Source organism: Mobula hypostoma, chromosome 23, assembly GCF_963921235.1.
Source record: "Mobula hypostoma chromosome 23, sMobHyp1.1, whole genome shotgun sequence".
Taxonomy (NCBI): domain Eukaryota; kingdom Metazoa; phylum Chordata; class Chondrichthyes; order Myliobatiformes; family Myliobatidae; genus Mobula; species Mobula hypostoma.
Window position 1 is genome coordinate 28,234,878 of NC_086119.1, and position 12,254 is coordinate 28,247,131.

The following is a 12,254-nucleotide window of genomic DNA, read 5'->3' on the forward strand; positions in this document are numbered from 1 at the left end:
AAGACATCTTAACTTTAAGACATGCAATATAACCTTACTTTGCATAAAACACAATATGGTTGGGTTGCCCTGAGTGAAAGTGAATTTTGCAGATATGTCTCAAGGTTAATTCATACAGATTCCTACACTATGTACCCAACATTATGTCTATACCTAATAATCATAAATGGCTCTTCAATCCTTGGCCTCTAACTCAGTAATGATTAGAATTTTTCAGCAATTCAGAATTTATCAGTTTAAGATTTTAAAAGGATACTGTTTAGAACATTGTAAGCTGGGATATTTATGTATTCTAAAATTGCTTCCAGATACAGAACTGTGCAAAAGTCTTAAGCATATGTGAAAGTAAATTTTGTAAAGTGAAGATGCTTTCAAAATAGAGAAATGAAAAGTTTCTAAATATCAAAAAAAAATCACTATAAAGAGCAGTAAACAGTAAAAAAAAATTAAATCAAATCAATATTTGGTGTGACCGCCCTTTGCCTTTAAAACTGCATCAATTCTCAGATGCACTGTCATGCAGTTTTTTAAGAAAATTGGCTGGTAGATTGTTCCAAGCATCTTAGAGAACCTGCCATGGTTCTATAGACCAGTGGTGCCCAACCTCCGGGCCGTGGACCGATACATTGCCGCAAAGCATGCAGGGCTGCAGCGGTAGCCGGGGTGCACTCAGCATATCTTTAAGAAAAAAGTCGAAATAAACAAGCTAATTAATTAGGTGTCGCCCAGCATGTAAATGTCAGCCCAGATCAGAGGCGATTGCCGATTGCGTCGCCTCTGATCTGGGCCGACATTTATGTGCCAGGCGGCACCTAATTAATTAGCTTGTTTATTTTGGCTTTTTTCTTAAAGATGTGCTGGGTGCGTCCTGGCAACTGCCGCATTCTTCGCGGCAATGTATCGGTCCACGGCCCGGAGGTTGGGGACCACTGCTATAGACCTTGCCTGTCTTACTTGCTTCTGTCCTCCAGGTTATCCCAGACAGCCCCAATAATGTTGAGATCAGGACTCTGTGGAGGCCATATCATCTGTATAACTAGTAATAAAGCAAATGCCAAGGATAAAAAGCCCTAAACACAACAGCTTCAGATTACAATGTCAGGCAATGAGGAAGCACTTCAATTTAAAATGATATGAACTGAGTTTGATTGTGCTAAACATAAAAAAACTGTACCTGACTCTCCACTCAGTTTTGGATGAGAAAGTTTGGGTTTCATAGTTGCTGGTTGTTGAAGTGATGATCTCATCACCGTGCTTATTCACAGTACGGGTCTGTGTGGCTGTTAGCTGAGACTGCTCTTTGGTCTGCTTCTCAATTTCAGCAATCTGTTGCCTCTGTTGAGAGGGTGCAGAAATCTCCATTCCCAAGATGATATCACGAATCTCAGACTGAGTTAGGGATGCCACATTTACACTAGAATTCAAAGCAATAATTAAATGTGTATCATATATAACTGGTAGAATCCCAGTGCAAGAAAAAACTTCAGTTAATATGCCAAGCTACGTCCAATCCAATTTTTTCTCATAGCTTCATGTGCTTCGATATCATTCATTATTTTAATGTGGAGGTATGGTTACCATATCCACTGAATTTTGTATTTACTGACAAAATTGACAGATGGACATTTACAACAGAACCTGTTTGTTACTTGGGGAAAGTCTGCAATTTAAGGCAGTGCCAAGTAACTTTGAAAAATAAATCTGATTTTAAGTGCCACAAAGTACAAGAAGAAAGTACAAATTCCTCCATAAGTAACCCTGAATGGATTTCAAGTGGATACTGTGATCAAAAACACCATGGCGTTTTCTCTTCAGTTGCATTTTTTAAGAAGTTACTTACTTGTTTTTCTTGCCATAATCAGCCAGAATGAGATCTTTCAACTGTACTTCCACTTTGATCCATTCTTCATCAGTAAGTGTTGGCCAGATATGATGAGGCTCTGTTATTGTAGTTTTGTCAGGTTTCAGGATCACCTTTGCACGATCATTATTCACGTGGAGTGCTCGAAGAATCAAAATCAGTCGCGAGAATGCCTATTAACCCAGCACCATAAGGGAAGAGATTTATCTGAGTCTACTGAAATGTCCAAGTAAATTGAAAATTGATACATTTAGCCAAAATATTTGCATCCATGTATGCTGTAGACTCTTCTGGTTTTCCAAATGGTATGTACTAACAGTAAATCACAAGTCCTTCAAATCAGATTGATCAATAAATTCACATAAAGTAGCCAAGACAGATAATACTCTGAACTAGAAGCTTTGCCACGATAAAAGAGAGCATACAGCATTATGCAAGTCTTCCAGCTTCTAAACTGCCTTCTTGCCATTTGCTCCCACAAAACTTAGGTACTTCCTTTTTTTTCTCTTTTGCTCCAACTGCATAGGTCTACATTCATCTGGGAGCGTGAACTCTTCCCACCATAATTTCTAAGAATGCACCAGGTGAACATACATTTATGAACTCCACAGCAGTTTGATTTATATTTAGATGGCAATGGGTTTGTCCAGCTAACAGTATCAGTGTAATTTTAAATTTCCAGTTGATATTGGTTTAGAAAAGCCACCTCATATACTAAAATACAGTCTCTGTATTACATTTTATTACATCAATATGTATTCATTTAAGTAGAACAGACACACAAATGTAAATATTAATCCCTGTAACTACAACCTAATTCTTTAATCACCTTGGAAATGCATCACCAGGAAATACAAAAGCAGTAAATTCCTAATCGAGTAGACAGTGGGATTAGGAAGATTCAAATCAAAGAAATAGCTTGCTGCAATGAGAGGGGAGGAAGGAAAGAACTTGCGAATTACTAGAGCTAAAGTAAACAAAAAAAAAATCAGTGGAAAACAAAAGGTGAAGAACAGGGATAAGGAGTAAACTATTCCAATCAAACTGGTAGTGGAGGAAGAGATTGACTACATTTGGTAGAGATGACACCAAGTCAGATTAAATTTAAGGTGAATCATAATGAATGTGAGTTTAAGAATTTATAAAGCAATGATATTGTGATTTAGAGGGGTTGAAGGAAAACAGACTATAGCTGTTTTTTTATATACTTACAATGAATCACAAGTATAATATTCAGGAGCACATATAGTAAGTTCAGCTTAAGGTGATTAAGTCTCCACCAAGGATTTAATCAAAAATGGGAAAGAGAGACATTAATAAGCAACATTATGTAGCTGGAAGTGGTAAGTAGCAGTAAGGAGCAGATGCAAGAGTGAAAGATAGCAATGAGTATTTTATAACAAGGAAAAGTTGGTGAAAGTTTAGGCTTTGTTTTGCAGCCATCAGTATTGAAATTGATTTCTTTACCAAAGAAATTTGCGATATACCTTTAAGATTTCTAAGGTTTATATGCCATATTTATTATTTCCTGTATGTTCTGAAAATGTAGATTTGTAGAATGTGTCAAGTACTTTTGTATATTATGATGCACAACAAATTACTCAGGGAAAGGAAGGAGCCAAATTCATAGATTCACTGAGAGAATTTGAGCATTCACTGACCTAGTTGTTGGATACTCCTCCCATAAATAAATAAAACACTACTTACAGTATAGGATGAAATGGTCTTCAGCCAGTCATCATAGAGGTTAAACAACACCATCTGTGGTTCAGTTGCCTTTAAAATTAGATCACCAAACTTCTCCACCTTCAGACAAGCTTGAAAAGGCAACTGCAGCTCAGACCCTTTGATCACAATGTTGGGAAAATCCAGCAAATGGACCTACACAAACAAAAATCTCTACTTAAAACACAAATTATCACACATTGCTATAGGAGTTCTAAGTTGCTCAACTACCTATAAACTCCTCTTTAAATCTGCTTATAACTATGAATTGATGTTCTATCAAGAGTCAGGGCCACATATCCTGCAGTCATCATTCTGTGTGATCCGTTAGTTAATGCTCTATGTATAGGGTTCTTAGATGGCACAAACTTTATAAACATCTGTGCTCCACCCAGTTTAGTTTGAATTCAGACTTTGAATTCAACTTCCTGTTTTTTTAAATAGCCATCTGTTTTAAATAAACCTGTGATTCTAAACATTTTAATGTTCCATTTGTTACCCAATTTCAACTTTAAGGCAAGTTATCTTCTAAATATAAACGTCACTTACTTCCAGTGGGTCCAACATGCCCTTCCTTGTAACAATGATCTGTTTCGGTTGCTCTTCAACTGGAAGTGATCGGATCAAAGCAGCCACTTCTTCAGCAGTCTTCCATTTTGCTAACTGAATACAATTCATTGAGATTAAGTAAACACTTAAAATTGTAAACAGGATTAGGTATTAATGTTTGTGAAAAGGTTTTTAAACTGACAACGCAATTTAATTAAGTTGGACTTTTTTTTACAATTTCATGACAAAATATGTTTATTCAGTTATATTTCTCCTGTCAAATGGGCCTGAAAACTGAATGAAAAGTAATTTACTACCATAATTATACTGAACAGTTAAATTAAAATGATCCAGAATGCAACTTTGTGATTTGTAGATAAGTGTATACAGGTGAAGTGGAGGAGTTTAAAACATCACTAAAATATTACCTGACCCAAACGTTTCTGGCCAGCCCAAACTGAGGTGTGAATAATTTTAAGGAACAGCTGTCCTGTCCTGGGGTTGAAAATGAAAATGGCTCCATTGATGGGCTTTGTTGTTAAGTTACCTTCAAAAGTCTGTAAAAGAACAGAATCATGACCAAAATTAAAGAAACTACTTAGCTCTTAGTTGAATTGCAATATTATCATCACATGAACCAAAGATGCAGTATGTTTGTCTTGCCTACTGTTCATATAGATCAAATCATTACAGAGTGTATTGAGGTAGAACAAGGTAAAACAATAACAGAATGCAGAATACAGTGGTACAGAAACAGAGAAAGTGCAGTGCTGGTAGACATTAAGGTGTAGAGATCATAATGATGTAAGATTGTGAGGCCAAGAGTCTATCTTATCGTCCTAGGGCAGGGGTCCCCAACCTCTTTTGCACCGCGGACCGGTTTAATATTGACAATATTCTTGCGGACCGGCCGACCGGGGGGAGAATGTTCAAGTAGGGTTAAACTCACCTCAACATGTCTTTTACAGTTAGGGTCACCAACTTTCTCACTCCCAAATAAGGGACAAAAGGAGCAGTCAAATCCCGGGACACTTTACCCCAGGAAAGACTACCATGACCATGAAGCCTTGCGCGGGCACCTGTGTGCACATGTGCATAGGTGCCGATTTTTTTCCTACAAATCGGCTTTGCCTTCATCTTCCCGACTACACTGTACATACATTATTTCTACTTTATATAGGCTGTGTATTTATCATATCATTCCTGCTTTTACTCTATGTTAGTGTTGTTTATTTTCGGTTTTATGTGTTATTTGGTATGATTTGTTAGGTTATTTTTTGGGTCTGGGAACACTCAAAAATTTTTCCCATATAAATTAACGGTAATTGCTTCTTCTCTTCACGCCATTTCAGTACGAAAAGTTTCATAGGAATGCTCTACCTTAGCGGGGGAAATACAGGACAAGCCAATTTAGCCCAATATAAAGGATGTCCCGGCAAATATGGGACAGTTGGCAACCCTATGTTCAAGTTCAACAGTGTGTGACAGGGAATGAGGAAAGGTACAGCTGACTCGTATCGTTTCCTCACAGCCCAGTAACACATGCTTTGCAGCCTGGTGGTTGGGGACCGCTGTCCTAGGGAACCATCAATAGCCATTTAACAGTGGGGAGGAAACTCTCCTTGAGGCTGTTGGTATAAGTTGCCAGGCATTTGTATCTTAATACCCAACAGAAAAGAAGAGAATAGAGAATATCCGGGGTGTTGTCGTTTTTGATAATGCTGACTGCCTTAATGAGGCAACTAAAAGCATAGACAGAGAAATATGGTGACTGGTTGCTTCTTGTATTTGAAATTTTATTTAAGTTCTGTACTTTTTACCTTATGAATGGTGACTCGGTACACATTGGTATCATCCACAAACCAGATGATTTGGTTGGAGAAGAGTTCACCATAATTCTGTGAGGAAAGGTAAGGTTCAGTTGGTTCAGAAGAGTACAGTTGTAGACCCTTTCGAATACGTTCTCTCAACACATACAAAGCTGGATTAGCTTTCATGATCTTTGCCATTGCCTGTTGGATCAAAGGCTTGGCACCTGGAAACCAGTTACCATAAGCACTGCAAGATGAAAAGAGTGGCATGAGTAACTTCTTTCCCCCAGGAAATTCAAAGATAGATATTTCTAAAAAAATACAGTAACATGTGATGTTTTATTAATTTTTTTGCTTGATATGACAAATAATTTAGAACAGTTAAAAAAATACTACTTACATAGTTGTTCTATATATTTAAGTTGATATCTTTATTTTTTTAAGTACTATACATTAGTACTTTGAATTGGCAAGTTATATTGAATAATTACGTAATTACACTTTTACCCTTCAGGTACATTTTGTTGCACACCATTCTGAACACATACCTGTGTAAGTTATAGGCCAGATCAATGGCAATCAATACACCAGTTGGGGATGGGTAGATACTCATGTTATCGGTTGTATAGTCCAAGAACTTGGCCCTGGCATATCTCTCAATATCATGAGAGTCATAGTCACCCCATCGCAATTGAATATCTATCCAGTATTTCTGAGTAGTTGTGCTGTCCATTACATCTCTAAAAGAAATAGGAAACAGGAAATATTACTATCATCACGATCAATGTGCTGTCTCATATGACATGGGCGATCATGGTCTCTCGACCATGATTGTTCCTGGCAAACTTTTCTATAGAAGTGGTTTGCCATTGCTTTTTCTGGGCAGTGTCTTTACAAGACAGGTGACCACAGCTTTTATCAATACTCCTCAGAGATTGTCTGCCTAGTGTCAATGGTCACATAACCCAGACTTGTGATATGCACCAGCTGCTCATACGACCATCCACCATCTGTTCCCATGGCTTCACGTGACCATGATCGAAGGGTTAAGCAGGTGCTACACCTTGCCCAAGGGCAGCCTGCAGGCTAGTGGAGGGTAGGACTGCCTTACACCTCCTTTGGTAGAGAAGTATCTCCGCCCCGCCACTATATGCAATTTAATTCAAGATAATAATAAGAAGAAAAATACATGAACTATAGTCAACTTGGCAGCCTTGTTGCAATTTAAGTGAAACTACAATATATGTGTAATGCCCTGGTTCACATCTTTACTGTTATGATGTAGGTATTTCATTTAGCAGTTCTGTGAGAGCAGTCTGTTCTGCTTTCAGCCCGTTTGGGTTAGTGTTGAAGATAAGGGATGATGTGGAATGTGTGTTGTCCAATTAAGGGGAGGTTTTCTAGGTGAGGGATAATAAGGTTGGTCTCGGGCTTTTGTTCAAGAAGAGATGGAGAGAGAAGACTCCGGGAAGAACCAGTCGTAGCCTACAATCCGGTGGGAGACCTGTTTGATTGAGATGTATTGCGAGTGACGTTTGGAAGGTGGTGTGTGCTTTCACGTTGATCGAGGGCCCAGTGCGTGAGTGACAGAGAAGTTCAAGATGAGCTCCAAACTGTGCATATTTGACTGTTTAATTAAAATGGGCCCTTTTCTTTTTGTTTTTCTTTACTAACCCTTTAGTTAAGTTAAAATGTATAAATATAATAATTCCTTTAATCGTAGGCAGTGTACTGTCTGTTATTTCGTGGTACTAATTTGTAACAGGGTAGCAAATTACACAGCATCCACACAAACCGGAGTTTGGGGTGGAAGAGCAGTCTCAATCTCACGAGTTTGGCAAAACCGGAGAGTGTTTTCCCTAAACTTAAGCAGCCAAGGAAACCAGGGGTTTCATGTGCAAACATCCAATAATTGAAAAACTTGTGAACTTTTTGAGGACATCCATGTACAAAAATAAATCAAGGAAATGGAATACACCAAGATATCAATTATGCCTCAACTACATAAAATACTGCATAGTTGACAGCTCAGCACTGAAAGCAGTTCCGAACAAGTACCACAATTTAGGTGGGATACAATGGCCTTGCTGGGTACCAGCATATATTTACCAAGATTATACTTGGGTTCCAAAGGTTAAATTACTAGAGATTCAAAAGAAAACATTCAAAAATTTGTAAGACTAAAGGGTGCCTTAAAGATATCTCGATTTATTAAGAAGCAAATTTTTATCCACATAAAATCTGTTTCTCCAAGGGAGCACAGTTAAAATTTAAAGCCAGATCTTTCAGGAATGAGGAAAGAAATGTTACCATGAAAAAAAGATGGTGGCAATAGGACTTGGTTCAATTGTTGATTTTAAACTCAGAGATTAATAGTCTTGTTAAGCAAGGGTAGTGAAGGATAAGGAAACAGAGGCGGTAAATAGAATTAGCTTACCGAACAACCACAATCTCAATTAATGGCAGAAGAGGCTTTAGAGAGGAAAGCGCCCGTTTCTATTTAAATGTTACTAAAATGGTGGAATAAACTCACTTTGAGTCAGCAAGTAGTGATGGTCTGGAAACATTCCACTTGTATGAAGCAAACAGCAGTATATCAGCACAGGAGGAGTTCATTTTGTAAGACTTTCTGGGGTGGATGGTCTCTTTCTGCACAGTCTCAATCTCCAAAGCATCCAACTCTTGATCAAAGACCTACAAAGAAGAATAGATTTCACAGATTTATTGATTAAGCAATGCTTCAGAAAGTGAAATCAAGATAAGTTTGAACATTAGGTTCACATTTTTCAAATTAAAAACCAAGCTCAATTGTATTAAAAAAAATATTATTTACAGCAGATGCGATAAAATTTCAACCCTCTTCAATTTTCTCTTTTGTATTCAGTTAACTTTAAAATTTACTTCCAGATCTTTTATGGCACTTTCCATTCATTCTTCCTTCAAATGGATTTCAAACAATTAAAGTATCCCAAGACTTAAGTATGAGTCCGAACACTGACCTGACAGAGATCCATAACAATGCTCTCATGAATCTTTTGCCACAAATGGGCTCTGAAGATCTGGATCAAGGAAATCTTGAGGGTGGGTATTTTGCCATGCATAAAAATTCCCGTCAAATCTAACTGCACCTGGAAACCTACGTAAACCTGAAGATGGAAAAATACTCCAAGTTCATTTCTGGAAACTCATTTCATAAATAAATGTCATTAATTCAAAATAAATCACAGATACTTACGTTAGCTCTGTTGATGGTTGGTGACCACCAAAGAGTGAATCTTCTGTTAGGAATCTGGTTCAAACCAGATCGTTGGGCATTAGTCAGTTTCTTCCATTTCATGGATTCCTCAAAGCCACTTGCCTTTTCCCTACAAGCACATTTTTTTAAAATTAAGCATTCATATTTAAGTTAAAAATATATAGCAGTATCATTTTCTCAGCGTAGTAGATGACAATGTACTTCAAACATATATATTAAACAATAGAGCTTGAAAGAAAAAGGTATACCAGAATAAACCCTCCCATGTAGGAAAGTAAGTTCCCTTGAAGAGAGTGTGTTCCAGAATGCCTTCAACACCACCTAGTGCTTGGATCATGTCAGTGCGATAATTATTCAAGTTCCATAGCTTGCCATCATGTCTTTGATGGGTCCACCAAAAAGGGTTCTGCTTCAACACCTGTGAACAACACATCTTAATTACACTTATTTTTCAACACAGTCTGCATTTTTCTTACTATTAATACTCAAAATACTCTCAAAAGGAAACGGTCTGAGATGCTTTTATGCGCTCTTTGAAACAGTGATGAAATTCTTTGAAGACTCGAATACTTCATTCAGTAATCAACTCAAAACATTAAGCATGACATCGTTTATTTGTCAGAATTATTCACAAATTAATCTTCATTTGCAAAGAAATTATGTAAATCTTATCAAAGTCAAATCAATTGTCTCCACATTTCTGCCCAAGTTAACCCTATTTAAGTGCAACATCAGTCATTGCGACCTTTCTCAATTTCCATGTCTCTGAGTTGGAAGAGAAAGGAAGAATACCAGATGATGATCTTCAAGTATACTGTGTCCAGGTGGATGAGCTGCATAAAGTCATGTCAGTGATTTCAGGATTTTGTCTCGATCCAAATTCCAGATTGAGTAATAAATCCATTCCTGAACACTTGTAATGAGAAATTAACAGGAAGAATGAAAAAAACGATCTTGCTACAGAATGATTGTGTTGAAACTGATGTTCAAAAAACCCATATCAAGACCTTTGGTTGCAAAGAGATATCTCTGAACCCTATCCTGCACTGCGGAAAAAGATCAAGATGTTCTTTATTGCCTTTCCAACATCATATTTAATGGAGCACAGTTTGAGTGCAGCCACAACTTATTTCAAAGCAACGAAACAGACTTTAAATTACTGAACATGGGGATCTGAGACTCCTTCCAAGTGACATTCCGCTTGATGTTGAGAAGTTGATATCACTGCACTAAGCTCATCTATCTCATTGAAACGTAATAAAAAATGTAGTGAAGTTGTACTACTTTATGTGCCCTCGAAAATTGTTAATTTTGTAATAATTCCACTGGCCTGTTTTAGGCTAAGTTCAGCAAATATCCCAGTGCACATGAAAATGAAAAAAAAATACACAATACTAAAGCAATGGTCATTAAATTATAGATTTTATAATCTTCTAGGAACAAAATTTGTTAAATCTCCTTATAGTTTAATCAATTCCAAGCTTTAACTCTAGGCACCTATCTCTTGTTATTTCTTCACCAAATCAAATCCTTCTAGCACTACACAAATGTGGTAGAGAATCTCAAATGGAAGACATTTTTTCAGGTGAACTGCCATTCACCTCCCATACCTTACCTTGCAATCAAAGGCAAAGAACCATGGAACAGTATAACTGACTGCGATGACCTTATTCTTACAAGGCATAGGCAAATCTAAACTTTTTATCCCCTTTCAGAAATATGAATTCTGGGTCATTTTTTTCATCATTATTATAGAGGTATGATGATTCTGCCATGACCACTTATCACTACCGCTATGAGGGTTGGTTATAGCATAAATCAGAGATCGTATAGTCATTTGTATGGTTCAAATATATACTGTCTAAACTTCGCCAGATTAATCAGCAATCCCTCAAGCAAAATATTGAACTTGGTGTAATTCCAAATACTAAGACATGAAACTTTCAGATACAGTGCAAAAATGGCAGCACCCATCCACAAATGTGCTTTTGGAGCAAAATACTGAAGCTTATAGTTTCTCATTAGAGGTTTGATTTTGTAGATTTTTGGTACAGATGCACAGCTTTAGAGCAGCAGTGAATTGCATAGAGGTCACCAAAGCCAGGAACAAAATGTCCTACTGAAACATTAACACATACCTGGTATTGTTTGAAATCGGTTCTTACTCTCCAACCCTTATCGTAAGCCAGAGTGTGCCTATCCTTTTGGAATAATGTGTTAATGCGTGGGATACCTCTATCCCAGGAGTCTTCTAAATCTTCCAAAGTTAACCGCCTGAAATAAGGAAAGGTTTATGAAGTATAACAAATAGAAACTTATCACTATTAGGGCTTCACATAAACTCACAACTTACCTATTTTGTGCTATGGCTTCCTGTCGTTTCAGTGCATATTCTGCCCACACTCTTTGTGAATCAATGAATTCACTCTCCCAGGGCTGAATATAACGATAAAGATTAGGAATCAGTTGGTCCTCTTCATGATTCATGCCTGATCGGAAATGAGTGATGCCCACATCTGTCTGCTTGGACCATCTGAAACATAACAAATTAAGTATAAATGCATAAAATGTAACAGAACTTAAACACATGAATCTTTATAGCCCAAAAATATAATTCTAAAAAATGTCATATTTATTATTTATGTTATCAGCAAGACATCAAGATTACTGATATAATGTTATTTGAAATAATCGTTTCTACTATATGTTTACTTTTTGTACAAATTAAACAATGCACAGAAACAGAGTACTTTACGCTGTTTCTTTAAATTCATGAAGTAGAAATTTGTATCAAAACAGTACCTCAAATCGGATTGTGGTATGAGAACATGGCCCATTGAGAGCATTCCAAGACCACCAAGCTCCTTGGGAGTGTAGAACACTACAGGAGGGAAACGACTTGGCATCTTGGAATTCAAACCAATCTTAATACGCGTCTGGATCTTGTTCTCACATTTCACCAATAGGTCCAAGAGCTCCTGAGTGTTAACCACTGCTTCACGGAAATAGGTCATCAAACCAATCAGTGCAGTGTTCCACTTGTTCACAATCT

At 37.2% G+C, this 12,254-nt stretch overlaps 1 protein-coding gene across 1 annotated transcript in view; it reads right to left on the bottom strand.

Moving 5' to 3' along the window:
• The window catches only part of prpf8 (pre-mRNA processing factor 8), a 47,844-nt gene that overhangs the window by 5,463 nt on the left and 30,127 nt on the right, over window positions 1-12,254 (bottom strand). Inside the window, exons 24-37 of the mRNA XM_063031878.1 lie at window positions 12,005-12,252; window positions 11,556-11,735; window positions 11,341-11,476; window positions 9,451-9,620; window positions 9,182-9,311; window positions 8,946-9,092; window positions 8,480-8,640; window positions 6,495-6,686; window positions 5,956-6,193; window positions 4,564-4,692; window positions 4,136-4,249; window positions 3,569-3,742; window positions 1,841-2,034; window positions 1,175-1,414 (exon numbers count right to left, since the gene is read on the bottom strand). Of these exons, the coding sequence (XP_062887948.1) occupies window positions 1,175-1,414; window positions 1,841-2,034; window positions 3,569-3,742; window positions 4,136-4,249; window positions 4,564-4,692; window positions 5,956-6,193; window positions 6,495-6,686; window positions 8,480-8,640; window positions 8,946-9,092; window positions 9,182-9,311; window positions 9,451-9,620; window positions 11,341-11,476; window positions 11,556-11,735; window positions 12,005-12,252 (2,453 nt within the window). The remainder of the gene's footprint in view (window positions 1-1,174; window positions 1,415-1,840; window positions 2,035-3,568; window positions 3,743-4,135; window positions 4,250-4,563; window positions 4,693-5,955; window positions 6,194-6,494; window positions 6,687-8,479; window positions 8,641-8,945; window positions 9,093-9,181; window positions 9,312-9,450; window positions 9,621-11,340; window positions 11,477-11,555; window positions 11,736-12,004; window positions 12,253-12,254) is intronic.